The 17,429-nt window shown below is 39.7% G+C and overlaps 1 protein-coding gene across 6 annotated transcripts in view; it reads right to left on the bottom strand.

The window, feature by feature from the left end:
- The window catches only part of ENAH (ENAH actin regulator), a 205,245-nt gene that overhangs the window by 130,257 nt on the left and 57,559 nt on the right, over positions 1-17,429 (bottom strand). For all 6 annotated transcript variants that reach the window (XM_074989883.1, XM_074989884.1, XM_074989886.1 and 3 more), the window contains exon 2: positions 6,024-6,189. In XM_074989883.1, coding sequence (XP_074845984.1) covers positions 6,024-6,189 — 166 coding nt within the window. The remainder of the gene's footprint in view (positions 1-6,023; positions 6,190-17,429) is intronic.

The raw sequence follows: 17,429 nt of genomic DNA, 5'->3' as shown, positions 1-17,429 counted from the left end.
AAGGCTCTGCTTGCAGCTGCCAGCAAGAAGTCTGGGGGGATAATGTGAATAGTCACAGAGAGGTAGTCCCACGAAAGCTCAACATGTAAGAAATTATTTTGTTAGTCTTTAAAATGCTACAGGACTGTTTTTTTGTTTTGTGGGGGACAATGTGGTTAGAAGGCTTCACATGCTATTGCAGACCTGCTAGCTGCTCATCTCGACTCCCACCAGGCACGGCCAGCAAGGAAAGTAAGTCTCCCTTTAGCAGCATGCTGAGATCTCCCAAGCACTGGCTCTGGGCTCAAGCTTCCCCACAAGTTTGCTTCCCCAGTGCTAAATTCTATTTTATAAGTTATGTTCAGACTTAATTCCTTGAAACACCCCAGGCTAGGCTTGCTTCACAGCTTCTGAGCGTTTGATATAAAGAGAGAGGAACATATTGTGTTTAAAGTTTCATTGCTGCTGAGAATCCTTTACAACGAGCAGTAAAAAACTAGCACAATTACTATCAACCTCTGTTTAGTGCAAGGGTCAGAGAAACGATCCTGTGGGTCCAAATGATAATAAAAGAAACTTACAATTTTTTGCTCATTTCTCTTCCTTGAATGAACTAAAAACAAAAGCCAAGCTTGTCAAAAGAGAAAGTGGCATTCAGAAAGCTGATTTATCTGCTGCCTCCCACCTTCATCCCTACAGCCTCCACAGCCACCATTGCTGAGGGGGCACAGCATGTCACTTTCGGAAGACCACAGCTCGCTTCCAAGGCTCTCAGGGGCATGGGGACCCTGCTAACTGTAGGGACAAAAAGTGGGGCCCAGTGTAAGAAGTTTGCTCCCTGTTCTATTCCTTGAGTATATATGACATGATGGAGTCTGCAGTTTGGAAGTCTGAAAGAGATACAGAGATGTCTAAGACTAGAGGCTGCTGAGCAGTATCTGTCCTGTGGTTCATTCGTTTGCATTATTTTGCACATCTGTGAGAACAAATGACAGAGCCCCACTGATCTGTGGGAGGCAGAGAAGAAGAGACTTTCAGAGGGCTATGAACAATGGACAATCTTGCTCTGGATACTGTAGCAAATTGCCAGAGTCCATGTAGTCAGGGATACCTTGTGTTCCCTACTTTGAACTAGGACTGAAAGTGCTGAAATGATGTTTTATTTTGCTTTGTTGCTGGGTATCAATGAATTGTGCGTTGGGCATAGGGTTGTCGCTCAACAGTTTTGTAAAGCTTTAGCTTATGGAAAGGTCTTATGCAATAGCTTATGGAAAGGTCCTTTGTTATATTTAAGGGATGCTTACATTTGATAAAGCTCGATGTTTACTTTGAAATTTAACAAATATCCATAGTACAAAAATTAAAACCATGTAACTGAACAAGTTGGTGCTAACTTTAAATCATGTGAAACACATACTTGAAAGTACTGAGTGCCAAGATTTGTGTTGCACTGCTCCCAAACGTAGTGCAACCTGCTTGTTGTCTTTCGCTGAGATGTAGAATGACAAGAGAAGATGTTATAGCTTGTGACTGTTCAGAGGAAGGTGGAATCCCACATTTAGTGGTTTACATTGTTTGCAGGGGATATAGAGGTCAGAGAGAAATGCCTGAGACTAGAGCTCTGGGACGGACACTGCTGATTCAAAGTAAGTGATGATAACCTGGATGGCAGAATACAGCTAAAATGCAATTATAATTTTAGGAACAAACACTGCATTTACATGTTATCCAGCAAAGCTGTCTGCTTCTGCACTAGTTCAATGGGCTGTTTCTGCAGGTCCCCATCTTCTATGACTCCTCCTTTTTTTTTAAGCTCTCTCCCTCCTCCAAAAAGAGAACTCCTTTCCAGTCTGACATCTTCTTGAAACTGACAAGACGTCAAACATTTCATCCTTTGTTGTTTTAAAAAACAAAAAAACAAAAAAAAAAAAAACAGATTGCCAGGCTTTCTGCAACAGACAGGCATGTCCTTGGGAATCTCGGGGCTTCAGGTGCCGAAGTTGGGGCAACTGAGAATAAAATGTTTTTCCCTCAGTTTTGTAAGCTCATTCTGAGGGCCTCTTCCTAAGCTGGGATGAGTCTGAAAATGGTAAGGCTTTTCAATCTTACTTCTCCTTTGCACAGGACTCCTGTTCTTATTTTGCTGGTGTGATGAGCGACAGGATGAGCAGCATAGATAAAGGTCTTGGAGAGGGGGAAGGAGGGAGTCTGCAAATTCTTTTCTGGACTTTTGCTGAACACAAACCAAAATGCAGCTCCAGGAGGCCTCCTGGTCTTCAGCAGCTCCAAACTTCCATGCAAAGCCAAGCCTGGTCCCTGAATGCCTGAAATGTTGTTCAAATGGCACAGTGGCCCCCGCTGTTAGGAGGCTCAAATTACAGCCAGCCAGCTGCTCTGCTGTTGAAAAACCAATCACTCTGTAGTTCACAGGTTTTTATTCGCCACCTCCAACTAGCCACCTTTCATCTTTGGCAGAAACAAAAGGGAATTAGAGAGAATACCTGCCCTATGCCTTCCCCTGCAGTTCAGGGAAGGGCTGGAAGAATCCCCCTCCACCTCTGCTCTCTGTGCTCCCCGCCCCCGCACTCTGCCCTTGTCCTGCCCCCTCCACCTCTGACTGCTTCTTTCTCCAGAAGCAGGGCACTGCTTCCAGTGAGTGCAGGGGCAGTCCTGCCCCAACCCCAGAATTGCACAGCCCTAAAGCAGTGCGAGTTACAGCTCTTGGGCTGGGCAGCTCTGACTGTGTGTGTGGGAGGAGGGACAGGTGCTGAAGTTGCATGCGACTCCTACACCCTTCTCATATATTGCCCCTGCTGCTGTAGACCAAATGAGAGTTCAGTGCCCATCTGCAGAGCAACTGTGCATAACATACTGCTAAAGAAAACTACAAAGCAATAACTGTTCCCCATTATGATTTTAAGTGCTAGGAGAATGCATTTTGCTTCCTGGGAGCCTTCTTGTGCACTGTATCATACATGACAACTTTCCATTTCAAACTTTTTTTAATTTTTTATCACACCAATTTCAACAAACTCAAGTACCTCTGTCTGCAATACTCTGTTTTACAGCAGATTCTTCAGAGACTCCTAGGCAGTTTTATTTTCACAGCACGATACATTTACATCTGTAACTCCTGGATGAAACAATTTCATGAATGTACAGGGAGTCCCCATTATAAGTTGCTTTGCTGTAAGTTGTTTCACATATACGTCATTAAGTAATTCAGAAAAGCAGATTCATTTTAAGTCACATTGATCTGCACTTACATCGTTTAGGGGCCAAGGGACCAAAAGCCAGCAACAAAGAGAAGTTTTGTGGTGGCCAGACAGCAGATGCTGTAGTGGAGGGGCCCTGGAAGTGAACCCCGAAGTCATGAGGGACCAGGAGGGAGCTGGCAGGTAGCTAGGGGAGCAGGAAGGAGCTGGTGGGGACTGGCAGGCAGCTGGCTTATCTAGATACCTTATTATTTATTTTTATCTATTTATTTCTATTCTATTTCTACTTATTGTTTTTTGTGCATTACAGGTACATGTACCACATGTGTGAACTTTATGTGTTGGGAACATCTCTCAAGCTAACTGCATTATTCCTTATGGATATTAATTCCCCTTTATAAGCTGTTTCACTACAAGTTGCATTATTTAGGAACGTAACCTGGACTTGTGACAAGGACTCCCTGTACTTGAGATTAAAAACTTGCACCTAAATCCAAAGATGTAATTGTTTCTGAGCCACCCAGCCACCGAAGTCAAATTTAGATGACATATCAACGATTCTCTGCTAACTTCAGGCCACGTCTACACTACAGCAATCTGTCGACAGAAGTCAATGTCAAAAGAGATCTTCCAACAAAACTTCTGTGGACACAGTGCATCCACACACAAAAGCGGCTTACAAAAGTGATCCGCTCTGCTGACAGAGTGGCTGGACTGCCCAGTGCTTTCTTGAAAGAATGACCAACTTGAAGCACAGCAGACAGGGCTGCCCGGTGACCTGGAAGCTCTGTCTATGGACAGAAGACCCCCTGGAGCATCCACCTGACTTCTTTGTTGGCAGATTCTGTCGAGAAAGTTGTGCTGCCTCATGGGAGAGAGACAGAAGGTTGTCAACAAAAGTGCCAAGTTCTGTCGAGAGTATGTCAACAGCAACAGAATACATTTTTAGGGTGGATGCTCCGCAAGTTTTGTTGACAAAACGCCTGCTTGTCAGAAAAACCCTCTAGTGTAGACGCAGCCCCAGTTTTGTCTTATCTCACCATGTTAAGAATGTATCACTATAATCCACCATCCACAGGTAGACAAATGTTCTTTGTAGATATCCAAAACTCAGGTGTAAAGTGCTGTGCCTTTTGTCATTATTTTAATCATAGTTCTTTTAATCAAACTGGTTATTTTAGTTGCTTTCCACTGCCATTCTAACAAACCCTACACCCTGTCTTTGAAGGTGTTTGCAGCTACTTACAGTCTCATCCACAATATAAAATTAAAGCAGCACCATTACAGGAAGTTTATAGCTTACAAAGCCTGAGAAAATTAATTTCTGGAAGGGGAGATGAACCAGGAATGTAGAAAAGAAATATACCAAATAAATCATAGCAGCAAGAAAAAAATGGTAACTTATTTGAGTCAACTTAGCTCACACAGAATTAAATGACATGGAAAAAGAAGAAACGTAAAGTGATGTGAGCTTCTTGTCACAAATTTCTATACTTCAGACATTAATTAGCACTTGGAAGAATTCCATGCAATAATTTGTAAGCCCTATCTCACAGATTAAATCACTCATTTACCACATACAGGACAATCATCTGTACTAATAAAGTAGAAATACGTAATTTATTCATGTAAGAAGTTACTTTCTTATTCTCCTATTACACTAGGCTAGGTGGATGAAGTTCCACAAGCACAAGAAACTAACTACTAAGTGAATTCCTGCAAAGAGGAATCATCTTAACATGTGAGTTCTGCACTTCTCACGTGCTCAGTTTACAAGCAACAGAATACCCAATTTTGTCATCTTTATTCTTGATAATTAGTAATGTACTATGTAAGAAGAATATGGAGGTGTTATCCATTTCATGTGCTATTGATTGCAAGAAAGGATGGCAAAGCAGCAACCTTCTCAGAGTTAATTCTAACTGAAAGCCTGCAAAGTGAAAATGAAATAGGATTAGAGGCTAAAGTACAGGGAAAATAAATTGAACATTTCTTAGATAAGTTAGACATCTTAAAGTCACCAGGGCTCGATGAAATGGACCACAGCATACTCAAGAAGCTGACTGAGTGATACTTGAGCCATTAGAGAGTATCTTTGAAAATTCATGGAAGGTTGGAGAGATTCCAGAAGACCAGAAAAGGGAAAACAGCGCCAGTCAATAAAAATGAAAATAAGGGCAATATGGTGAATTACAGACCAGTCAGCTGAACTTCTGTATCCTGAAAATAGCCTCAGAGAGCCAGCTGTGTTAGTCTGTAGCATTACAAACAAGCAGTCCTTAAAGACTAACACCTAGCACTATCACCTTAAAAGACTAACAAATGTAACTTTTGTGGGTAAGACCCACTTATTCAGATGATTGACGTAGACTATTAGACTACATAGACTATCCAGGGTTTATGTGTGTAGGTCAAGGAAAGGGAGTGGTACTCAAAAACAATCCCTCAGGATTACAGACTTGTGACTGGGAAGATGGCATTGACCGTGAAAGGAGGGGGGAAATAGATCGTATCTTGAAAGAAAGACTCGGTTTTAGCGATATGACCGCTTAAGTAGTTTACTGTGAATTAAGTTGCCTTGCATACAAAATCGCTTCATGCTGTTCTCCTTCCCTGAATGTCTGTCTGCTTCTCTGTCTTTACAGTAATGACCCCAGTGTCCTTGAATATTTAAAATGTTTCTAATATGTCCTGGACAATTTCAAACTGAATTTCTATTTTTATTATTTTGGACAGTCCTATTACTTTACTAAACAGATTTCTCAAACAAAATAATTAAAATAGTTAAAACTAAGTATCCTTTCAAAATGTATTAGGAGGTCCACTTACCTGATGATCTTGAATCTTCCTGCCCACTACTCTAAATGTATTGTTTCCTGTATGATGATATATATGAACTCTACTGAATCCAGTTGAACCACCAGCTGGCACCCATTTCTTATTGGTGTCATCGTAGACCATAACTGCAGCTCGTGCTTGGCAGATACTCTGCTCACTATTAAGAAAACAAAACAGATATTTAAGTTTAAAAAAAGTAAAAGCACAGTTAAGGCAAATGAAAGCTCTTCCTGTAAATCAAAAAAGGTTATTGAGTGAGTTCAGGTACCCTAAAAGGAAAATGTTACTTTCATCAATGTAGAATTATTAGCACCAAAGCAGAGCAATTGTTTCACTTTTGTCTATCATTCTGAAAGATTTCTGATTGTAAAATGTGAGAGCCAAGAGAACTGTATTATGGTAAAAATAGGCCAACACAATTAGACTTGCCAGACAAACATTCAGCAGGTTTTACAACAGGAAAACTTTTGTACTAAGAGCAGGTTTACACTAGCCATGGAAGATTGAACACTTAGGTTCAATTTTCTGAGATGCCATTTCACACATGTGCAAAACGGCACATGCCAGGATCAATGTCTAACCTGGAACTCCTTGCGAGCCTCAAGTGTACATTGGCGGGAGGAGTACTCCCATCTATATTCTGCAGAGAAGTCAGGGAACAATGTCGACGGCTGCAACATTGATTTTAGGTACACATCTTCAGTGGCTATCAGTGCGAGCAGCCCACCAGCCAGACTAGCTCCAAGCAACTGGGGGGGGGGCTCTGGTCCAGCAATATCCTGACAGATCATAGGTGTTTTTGGGTGAGAGTTTCAACCTGTATTTACTGAAAGGGAAAGGGAATCCAAATTGTTTTAACTAGGAATGTCCAGGCACTGTCTGGCAATAAAAACAATAAAACTGCTTGTCAGAAAATCAAATTCACCAAGAGGCTACATTGGCAGATCCAACACTGCAAGCGGCTTTCTGAAGGACTGCTACCTGCCTTGGGAGGGATGGGTTAAGGAGGCCAGACAGAAGAAGAAAGGTGATTCTGCAGAGGCAGTCTATGAAGCAGAAATGCAAGAAAAAATTCAGCTACTTATTTATAAAACATGAAGAGTAAAGAAAGGTTTCCCACATCATTTTTAAGCCAGTTTGGAAAAGGAAACTAGACTGTCTCAGTTCCTCTTATTAGGAAAATGGCAATGTATTTCTTTTTAGTTACTATGTTAACTTTGAGGTTTTGAATGAACATAGGCACCCTCTGCTTAATGGCTACTGAACATCATTTTTTCCTTCGCTATGTTCCCAGCAAGTTGAGCACTAAGGTTGACCACCCAGGAGAGATTCAAATACAGCCCAGCTGATTAGAAGAGCACCAACAGCGCCCAAAGCTAGCAGCATGTGTTTCTGCTGGCACTGCATATCTGCACATGCCTCAGTTCACATAAAATTTATTTTGCACATGGAAGGAAAAGTTAGAGGGAACGTTTTTCAGTAGCCACCAAAAAGTCTGCATGCAGACAAAAATATACCACTACAAAATACCAGTCATCCAGCTGCAAGAAATAAATCTTTTTGCACTAGTCTGTGCATATTTGTACTGCAACTCTTTCCAGAAGAAGATTTGTATTAGAATATTCCATAAGTCTGAAGATGGAAAAAGTCTAGCACAAATTTTGGACTGTGAGGAATTCTGATGCGTTAAAAAAGTAAGGTTTACCATCTACTACAATGTCATAGAGCCTTTTTTAGCCTGAGGCCCAAACATCTCTCAAAGCTATGTAAAGATGTACAAGCTGAAGCATTAGAAATAGCATCTCACAGCTGCTACCAACATCCTGAATGGCTTCCTTTTACAAAGAAAATAATAAAAGCAAAAATATTGTTACCATAAAGAGTACATGATTTCACAGTATAAATATTTCAACGCAAACCTTCACATACACCTGTATGAATAGTTTTATTCCCCACAGTGTCAGACCTGGAAACATTTTGTGTAACAACGACAAAAAAGTAAGAATTACTGTCAATTAGCAATGCCTTTTTAACAAGAGTTCATTTACTTCTTCTGAACTACCCAACCAAAAGACCAGGACTCATGACCACTAGTAATAACAACTGCTTACCAGAGCAGATCTTGCCATTTTTTTTAGATTAACAATAAGAAATATTAATTTAAAAATCACTCATTAAATCAGCAAGCTGAAACCTTGGTTTATATAATTGATTTAAATTTGTACTTTTAGTTATTCCGTTAAAGAAAGGTTTATCCATTAATCAGCATAACCATTTTAAAACATGCCACTTTGCACTATATACACTATACATTTTTTACTATCCAGGATGAAACACTCACTGTACATATTTAAGCAGTGATATAAATTAACATTTAATCAGGTTATTATTTTTTACATTTTTATTATGTCAAAATAACAAATGATGTAATTCATATTCATTAAATGTTTTAATAATTTTTGTCCAACTGCACTTGGATGGAAACTGGTATTTGTTTTTGAGCAACTTTTAACCAGTGTTTTAGCTGTTTCTGTTACTAAAGCAAAATTACTTCAAATGTGCCTAATTCCGAAGAAGAGAAAGGTAAGTTTATCAAAAACATGTATTGCATTTACAATTAACTGATTTATTAAGCACAGGAAGTATCAATTGTAATTAGCGAATTGGTTGACTTTCCGGTTACCATGGGAATGATTTTAGAAAATATTTAAATGGTTATAGGAATCTTCCAAAATGTCTAGCAGGTTAGGGTCTCAACTACCACTGATGTTTGACAATTCTACTAGATACTCATCTGCATCTTCAGCTGCCTAAATATCTCGGAGAAACTGGTCTCACGATCTTCCAGTTTTTAATATAGAATTCATCCTCTTTCACCCTCTTCTTTGTAGTCATACATATGTGAACAAGTCCAAGAGAAGAAAATGTTCCTCCTGGCCAGACCCACAAAATTGAAATCAAAAGTAAAGACAAAGGTTTTCTCCACAGCAGAAACAAAAAGTACTTCCATTTGAGAAAGTGCACATACTAGCATTGTTCTCAGTCTTTACAATGGAACAGTACTTCATACAGAGCATGGCACTGATATTTATAAACCATAAGTTGACTTCCAAAGTTGCAGGTGTTTTTCCCGCAATTCTGCCTATGATTTTAAAAGTACATCATCTTTTAACTCAAAAAAATTTGCATTGCATTGATGCAGCCTATTTCATATTTAAATTATTTCCATAAACAATAAGTTTAGACCATAATTTGGGTTATCAGTTACAAAGTTTTTAAAAGGTTACTTAAAATATATAGTTTTTAAAATGATTTTAATCTTTTATTTTAAAATATGATATTTATCTACTCCTCTGGCCAAGAGTACATTTCAACTGAGAGAACCCCAATGCTATTTAAAGACCAAACTATTAGTCTTTTTTCCCCCCCATGTAGTATTTCAAGAGTTGCTACATATGAACAGAATGTTAGGTTTTACCTTGAAGGAGCTTCTGGTGGGGCACTTCCAGTAGGTGTCCCTCCATTCAAGTATCAGTGGGGTAGCCATGTTAATCTGTATCCGCAAAACCAATGAGAAGTCCTCTGGCACATACAGACTAACAGATTTTGTGGAGCATAAGCTTTCGTGGGAAAGACCCACTTTGTCAGATGCATGTAGTGGAGATACCTGCCTCTGGAATGTCGACCATGTGCATCTGTGAAAGTGGGTCTTTGCCCACAAAAGCTAATGCTCCAAAAATATCAATTAGTCTGTATGTGCCACAGGACTTTTTTCCTTCCATTAAGGAATTCCATCTTTGAGTCTGTGGACCATTAGCGTACATTTTAAGGGTTAAATGTTTAAACCAAACTTTTTAAGGAAACGCCTAAAATAATATCAATAGCCCTATTAGGGCAATTAACAATTTTTAAGTGTTTGCTTTCCCTGTGGCATGTAACTGTGAGCTCATGGATAAAAGCACTTTGCAATTCCAAATTCAATAGTGCATTCAACCGATGCTGTAAATAGTAGCAGCAGAAACTCTCTCCCTGGACACCTCAGACATTTGCATACACCTTAAAAGAATGAAAACTGAATTTGTTAGCTTAATTTGCATAGCTATGTTTCAATGTTAATCAAAGTAATCTAATTCTTTTAAAGAATACAACCAGAGTACCTCTGCTAACGTACAGTCATAAAGTACAGTTGGGATATATTACCTATTTTCCAGTTATTTGTTGAAAATTTACTGTTTTAATTCATTAGCCTTATTTACATGGAACCTTTATTTAAGATTGCCCGCAACTGCACTGCCCCGCAGGCAGGTCCGCACCAAATGCATGAGCCATTTTTACTGCATCCACTCTTGCAACCAACACACAGCACTCAGTAACTGGGTGATAAGTAAATGTGCACAATCTCTACTTATGCAACTGTGTGTTGACAGAGAGCGATACAAGCATGGTGTATCAAGCTATTTTGTTACAAACACAGCTGTTACTAGCACTCAACCCCAAAAACTAATGATTAGTATTTCACCGACTTCCCAAAACATTGAAAGTACCATTATACATTCAGTTGGAGAGTAACTACTTATTTTGATTTATAATTCTCTCTCTCTGACACATTCAAGAACACGAATATAAGCTCTATCAGAATTGTTCTCTGACTGTCATAATTAATGGATACATTACTGTCTAGACATGTTAAATGGTTAACTGGTAAGCAGAAGGCTTACCAGTATGCTTACTGGTTAACTAGCCCTCGCCAGTGAATACAGCCACAGCCAGCTGCCACTGGTCAGAGCAGCCCTGCTGAGGGTCTTCCATACTGGCAGCAGGGCTGGGCTTCGAGACAGGTGGCAGAACCCAAGTTAAAACAGTTAAGCATTTTAACATCCTGACTATGAACATGAATGTGAAAGTAACAATAACTGCCTGACTATTTTTAACAAGCATACAGTGTGGCCTCCCCTGAAGTTAATTAAGTTTTTATAAAGTCACCGGAGGCACATTTAGGACATCTAGATAGCACAGCATTTAGAACACTCAATTGTAACCAATGTGCCAAGTACTAATTACTTTAAGTCTTGGATTCTAAAGCCTGTTTGGAAATGGTCTCATTATGTTAGTCTCCAACCTAAGTGAAATAAAAAAAGGAGAGTGGAGTACATAGGACAAATACTGTTGTCAGAGCCCACTGTTGACTAGTGTGTGTTCATCCTACTTTGGGATTCGATACAGTCACTTCTCAGGTTAAGCTCACCTGGTACTTAACTTCAGAACGAAAATCTACAAGATTTTCTTAGCTGCAGAAAATGGTAATAGTGAAGTACAGTGTACTCTTCCTTTAATGAATTAATACCAATGCTACAGCATGACAGCAAGCGAATGCCTGATATTTTTGCATGAAAAATTAAAAATTCTGCATACAATATCTGAAAATTCTGCATACTTATTTGTGAAGTAACTCAATAAAATCACATCAATTTCAATTCTTTTGATAATTCATTTCAAAATACCTGTCAAGTGTCTGTAATACAGAAAAGGAAAAAAAAGGATTTTCCAAAAATTGATTCCTTACTAGTCAGAGAATTTTAAGTAATAATTACTCTAACTAAAATACAGAAATGTATTTCCCTTCAGAGGCAAGGTGCAAAGGGTTGGGGAAGACATGTAATGGAAGGGCTGAGGGATAGGACAGTAATTGCTGGGAAGGAGACTGGGAACAAACCAGAAGGATGGTTGCATGTGGGGAGTTGTTAAAGAACCATAATGCTCTCCCATGAAGACCCTGTATGACCACTAGCCTCTCATTCAGTCAGGCATATCTCATGTCCCTGCACTTCCAGCCACCTCTCCTGCCATATCCCATGTCCAGGAAACCCCATTCAGCCACCCTTCCTTCCCTTATTTTCATGTGTCCCTGCAGTCCCACCCCAATTCAGCCCCTTGCTCAATGCTTGTCACCCCACTAACCACCACCCCAATCTGCCCTTTTCTTCTGCACTCCTGCCCCAGCTAGCACTTCTGAATCAGTCTGTATGACTCCCCAGCAGTCCTATCTTCCCCAACCAGTTTCCCTTTCCCACCACATATTCCAGGCCTCCTCACTTGGCCCACAGACAACTATCACTACAGGACCTCTCCAGCAAAATCCATTTTCTTCAGGGGAGTAAGAGAAAAAGCAAAAATTTATAGTGAACATGAATTCTGCTTGTGCACAGTGGTGCAGAATTCCCCCTGGAATAAGAGCAGAGCAGTGCTGTTGAAGTGCTGTCTTTTAAATGAGAATACAAGTGGTCTTGGTGAAAACATTGGACTCAAGAGATCTGGATTCAATTCCAGATTCTGCCACAGACTGTATGTGAGACCTTCAGAAAGACAATACTCTAAGAATTGCTCATCTAAAAATAAAATGAAATCTTTGTAGAAAGAGAGTTGTACTAACTGCAGGTTTCATTAAGCCTATCAACAGCAAAATCTCTTACTGAAAGTACTTCTGTACAGGAAGAGACTATGAAAAGCAAATTAAAATCTTCAGATATTGGTGTAATGAGTATGTTGACACATATGGTAAGTGATGGCTTAAAGCACTGCCTGTCACTTTGGACATGTCTATTAAATCAAGTTAGCCAACATAATAAGACATGTTGCAGCCTCTATTATAAAGAGAAATTAACTGTGTCTGCATTGGTATTACTCATATGGAATTTCTCACTTGAGAAGGTGCCTTTAAAAACTAGTACAACTGGATTATTTATCCCCATTTTACTAACACAGAAACTTTCAAGGCCTCTATCTCTGGCTTCAAAATGTACTGTCAGCATGTGGAGTTAGCTGCTCAGGGAACTGTCTCTTTCCCCATCCAACAGCCCACGCTAAAAAAGATAAACTACAAATTGTGATAAATGACATCACGGAAGATTATCCTACCTGAAAATGTCCATATTATGTTTAAAAAAATGGAAGTGAAGATCTTTGGTATAGTCTTCCAACATTATAATGCTGAATTTCTAGCCCAAATAGCTGAAGGCTTACCAATCCCATTGCTATGCACTAGAGCTGGTGAATTAATGTGAGCCTGGCTGGTATTCAAGAATCCCTTTGATCTTAGGTGTTCCTGTTTCTCTTTCATGTTTTTCTCCCCCCCTCAGATATTGATTTCCTGCAGGCCATGTTCTCCAAAAATCCTTCTCCTACAAGGAGGGCAAGAAATAGGAGGAAAAAAAAAATATATATATATAATGGAAAGTGCTCTTGCCAGGAGATCCAGATGAGACACTGGCTGTAAGAAAAATCAGTCAGTTCTCTGAATCATTTCACACACTGGCAGTACGTTGTGAGGGCAGGGACTAGGGTTTTTCTTTTCAGGACCCTCCAACAGGAAGATGAGAAAAAAAATCCAGTTTCAGTGCATCTGGAAGTGCCAGGTGAATACACAGGAGAATGGCACTTAATCACCCAGTTTCAATCTTCCATTTTTTTTAATTGTGAAAAACCAGAGAGACAATTCATACTATCTAGTGTCCTCAGATCTCCTTAACCAGACTGACTTCAGAACTAGCTAGGTGCAGATGAAGAATACGTATCCATCAGCTATTATACCTGCAATGTCCTTGATAACACTAACCTCAAGGAGTCACTCACTCTTTTAAAAAGGTGTGGGTGGGGCTGCTCTTGGGAAGCACTGGACTTATCTTAAGATACATCTTCACTACAGAAAAGATCGACCCTGCCAAGGTCGATCTTCGGGTGTTCAATTTAATGCACCTAGTGGCGGGGAGGGGTTGCAATTAAAAAAAAAATTCAAACTTACAGGGTGCCCCAGTCGACTGTGGTACTCTTGCCCCCTCTTGGGGGTAAGGGAAGCTGACCGGAGCACAGGCTCCCATCAATTGCTGTTCGTGGAGACAGGAAAGAAGCCCATATTAAGGTATGTTGACTCTAGCAACATAATTAATATACCTTAATTCAACTTTTCCCCTATCATGTATACCTGCTCTTACTGAAGGTGCTCCAAGGGTAGCACTTCACTGTTTCTCTTTTCCTGGAAGATGCTCTCTTGTAATATTCTACAGGATTCCTCTTTGTTACTCTTTTTCTTAAAGGGGTATATAAGAAGCTCTTGGAAAGGTCAAGGAGGCAATCTAAGTTGCAGTGTCTTCAGTATTAATTAAGATACACAGATTATATATACATCTCCACTGACTTTACTCCATCTGTCCATTGCACTAGTTTCTGGAGGCTGGATGGGGAATGGATGAGGGCTAAATGGCTGAGACTAAATCCAGATAAAATTAAGGGTTTGTTTTTTTTTTAATTTATTTCATTTAAGTTGTTTTTCAATTAAATACAATTTTATTTACGTACTGTAAGTCCTTTACTTTCTTCCCATTCTTTTTTCCTGTTTGCAAAATTTAAGATTTTACAGGTTTTCTTCTACTCATTTAACACTTAAAATTTAATCTATGCTGAAAGAGACAAGTCCAGTGAAGAGATCAATACTAATTCAAAACACACAAGTGATTAGCAGCTGTACCTTCAACCACAACCATTATCTTTTATGCTGAACTTCCTCAAGTCAAAAAAGCTGAAAAGATTCACCAAGGTTCTAGCCTCTTCTAGTTTACTATATGAAGTAAATGAGACTTGTTGTTTTAGTTTAAGTCCTTCATTAGGTAGCTAAACATGGGCTCAGACACCTAATTTTACATTTCTATTTTGAAAACATTCTCGTATGTATAAAAATAGGTTTACAAAATTGACAACACTGAAGAAATACTGTGTCAAAATGACATTTTACACTACTGAAGATTAAAAATATAGTTTTGACTATTAGTGCTGGAGATATTTGTGTATACATGCTTAGTTAAGCAAGAATATATCCAATGAAATCATTAGGACTATTCATGCAAGTAATGTGCCTGTTGAGGGATTAACACTATTAGGTCCTTAATTTCCATTTCTGTGATTTTTGTCTAACAATTTTACAAAAGTTAAACAAAGTACTCTACCCAACAGTAGAATTTAAAGACAGCATTTGTAGTTCAGTTCATTACAAATTTTAATCTTAACTTACAATAGGACAAATTTTCAAGTTAAAAAAAATTGCTCCTTCTGTGGATCACACTAAACTGATTTTAGATGATTGGGTAAGGAAAGCCCCTGAAGAAATAAAAGTGTAAGCTATACCCTAAATTTTACTTTTAAAAAAAAAAATAAAAACAAAAAACACCCCACCACCACCACCTTCTAGATTCTTTTCCTTTCCTTAGAGCATGGAAACTCAAATCTGCTCCAGAACTTGCTTAAACTCAAAGTTGTATTTCATCTTTGGACAAGCTGTGCACTCAGATCTAAAGCTCAAAGCCTTAAGAGAGATGCATACCAAAGAAACCTCCCTAAAATGAATCCATTAATTTTTGTGTCATAATTTGTCCATTTGTCTGTGGCTTTAAAAAATAACTGATGTACATAAAATAACAGCTTGTCTCAAAGGTCTAGAGAACATGAGCTATGAGGGAAGACTGAAAGAACTGGGCTTGCTTAGTTTAGACAACAGAAGACTTAGAGGGTACATGATAGCAGTGTGCAAGTACCTAAAAGAGGGTTAAAAGGAGCAAGGAAAAAAATTTCTTATCTCCAGAGGCCAAGGAGAAGGAGCAATGGGCTTCAACTGCAGCAAGGGGGGTTTAATCTGGACATTAGGAAAAGCATCCTGACTGCCACGGTAGTTAAACACTGGAATAAATGCCTAGGGAGGTTGTGGAATCTCCATCACTGGAGATATTTAAGAGCAGGTTAGGCAGAATCTGCGGGGGATGATCTAGGCCAGTGGTTCCCAAAATTTACAGCATGATGCTGCCCCCCACTTTTGATTTTTGAGAAACCCTCATGCCCCCGCCTTCTTTACCATTATCCAACCCCCTTTTAACAAAAAATTCAATTTGCAGTTTAAAACAAACACAAAACCTTAATTTAAAAATATCATTTGAAATTAAAAATAAGTACAAAGAGTTTTTTTGTGGGCCCTTGTGGGTGCCCGGAGCAGCCCCAGATAGCCATCTGTCTGAGCCCCACGCCAGCTGCCTGTTCTCCTGAGCCCTGTGCTACCAGAGCCACCCGTCCAAGTTGACCGAGCCCCGCACAACCAGGGCCACCGAAGCCCCATGAGCTGTGCAAGCTGGCCCCTCAAGCTCCCCTGCCCAAGCCCCTCCCCTCTCTCACAGCCAGGCACCCCCAGCCCCCATCTAACCCCATCCTTCTCGTCCTTCCCCTCCCTTTCCAAACCCACACTCACTCCCCTTTGCAGGAGGAAGCTAGCTCCATGTGGGTCTTCATCAGATGCCTGCTTTTTATAGCCACTGCACCGGGTTGCCCACGTAAAATGGCAGGACCTGAGAGCTAGAAGCATAGGCCAGCTTTTTCTTTGGGTGGGGGGAATGACAGGTGGGGGGCTAGGTTGCCTCATGCTCCCCCTGGAATTTCTTCACACACCCCCAGAAGGGCATGCTTGTCAGTTGGGGAACCATGGTCTAGACAGTTCTTGGTCCTGCCATGATGGCAGGAGACTAGATGCAATGACCTCTTGAGGTCCCTTCCAGTTTTAGTGTTCTATGATTGTAGGATTACATTTACCTGTAATTTCTCAGATACTTCTCTAAGTCTTAGGAACTGACTGTACATTCCAATTCACAGCAAACATGACCACTCAGTGGTACAGGTAAGTGCAGAGAGGTGAAGAGTTTGAACAACAATCTGTGTTAGTAGAAGCGCTTCACTAGCTAATCACAATAGTGGTCACACAAAGATTGTTTCCAGTGTATTCAAAGCAGACACCTCTTCACTAACATAGCACTGAAGAAAGACAATGCCTTTTCATAACAGCACAACTATTTGTATCACCACAACATCTGAACACTTGTCATGAATTGGCACAACACTGCACTATGCTGCAATATACAAAACAAAAAAATATTGTAAACTCTCCAAGGCAGAGACTGAGTATACAACATGACAATGGATGGGAGAGTACAAGGAAAGTAGTGTCATAACCGTAGCCTAATAGTCGTAACAGTTTTGTATAAACATCATACCAAAAAGAGCAAAAAACCATGATAACAGCAATATAAATATCTATGGAATAAATTTAAAGGAAAAATGTCTGATTTAATATTTTGTATGTTACAACATTTTCTAGGGATACAAACCCAACCAGATTATATGAAAAATGAACAATCCAAAAATCACCACTGTCAGTGTCAATATCACACTCACATTTCCTATCTCATGCAACTGATTGGTTTTAACCCAAAATAAGTCATTTTCTTAGCCTTAGTAGAGGCTACTGCCTACCGTAGGATACTGCTTCATTAAAAAAATTAAAATAGAATGACAGTACACCAAAAGAAATAT

This window comes from Carettochelys insculpta, chromosome 3 (genome assembly GCF_033958435.1).
Source record: "Carettochelys insculpta isolate YL-2023 chromosome 3, ASM3395843v1, whole genome shotgun sequence".
Lineage (NCBI taxonomy): Eukaryota > Metazoa > Chordata > Testudines > Carettochelyidae > Carettochelys > Carettochelys insculpta.
This window is presented reverse-complemented; position numbering and strand designations above follow the sequence as displayed.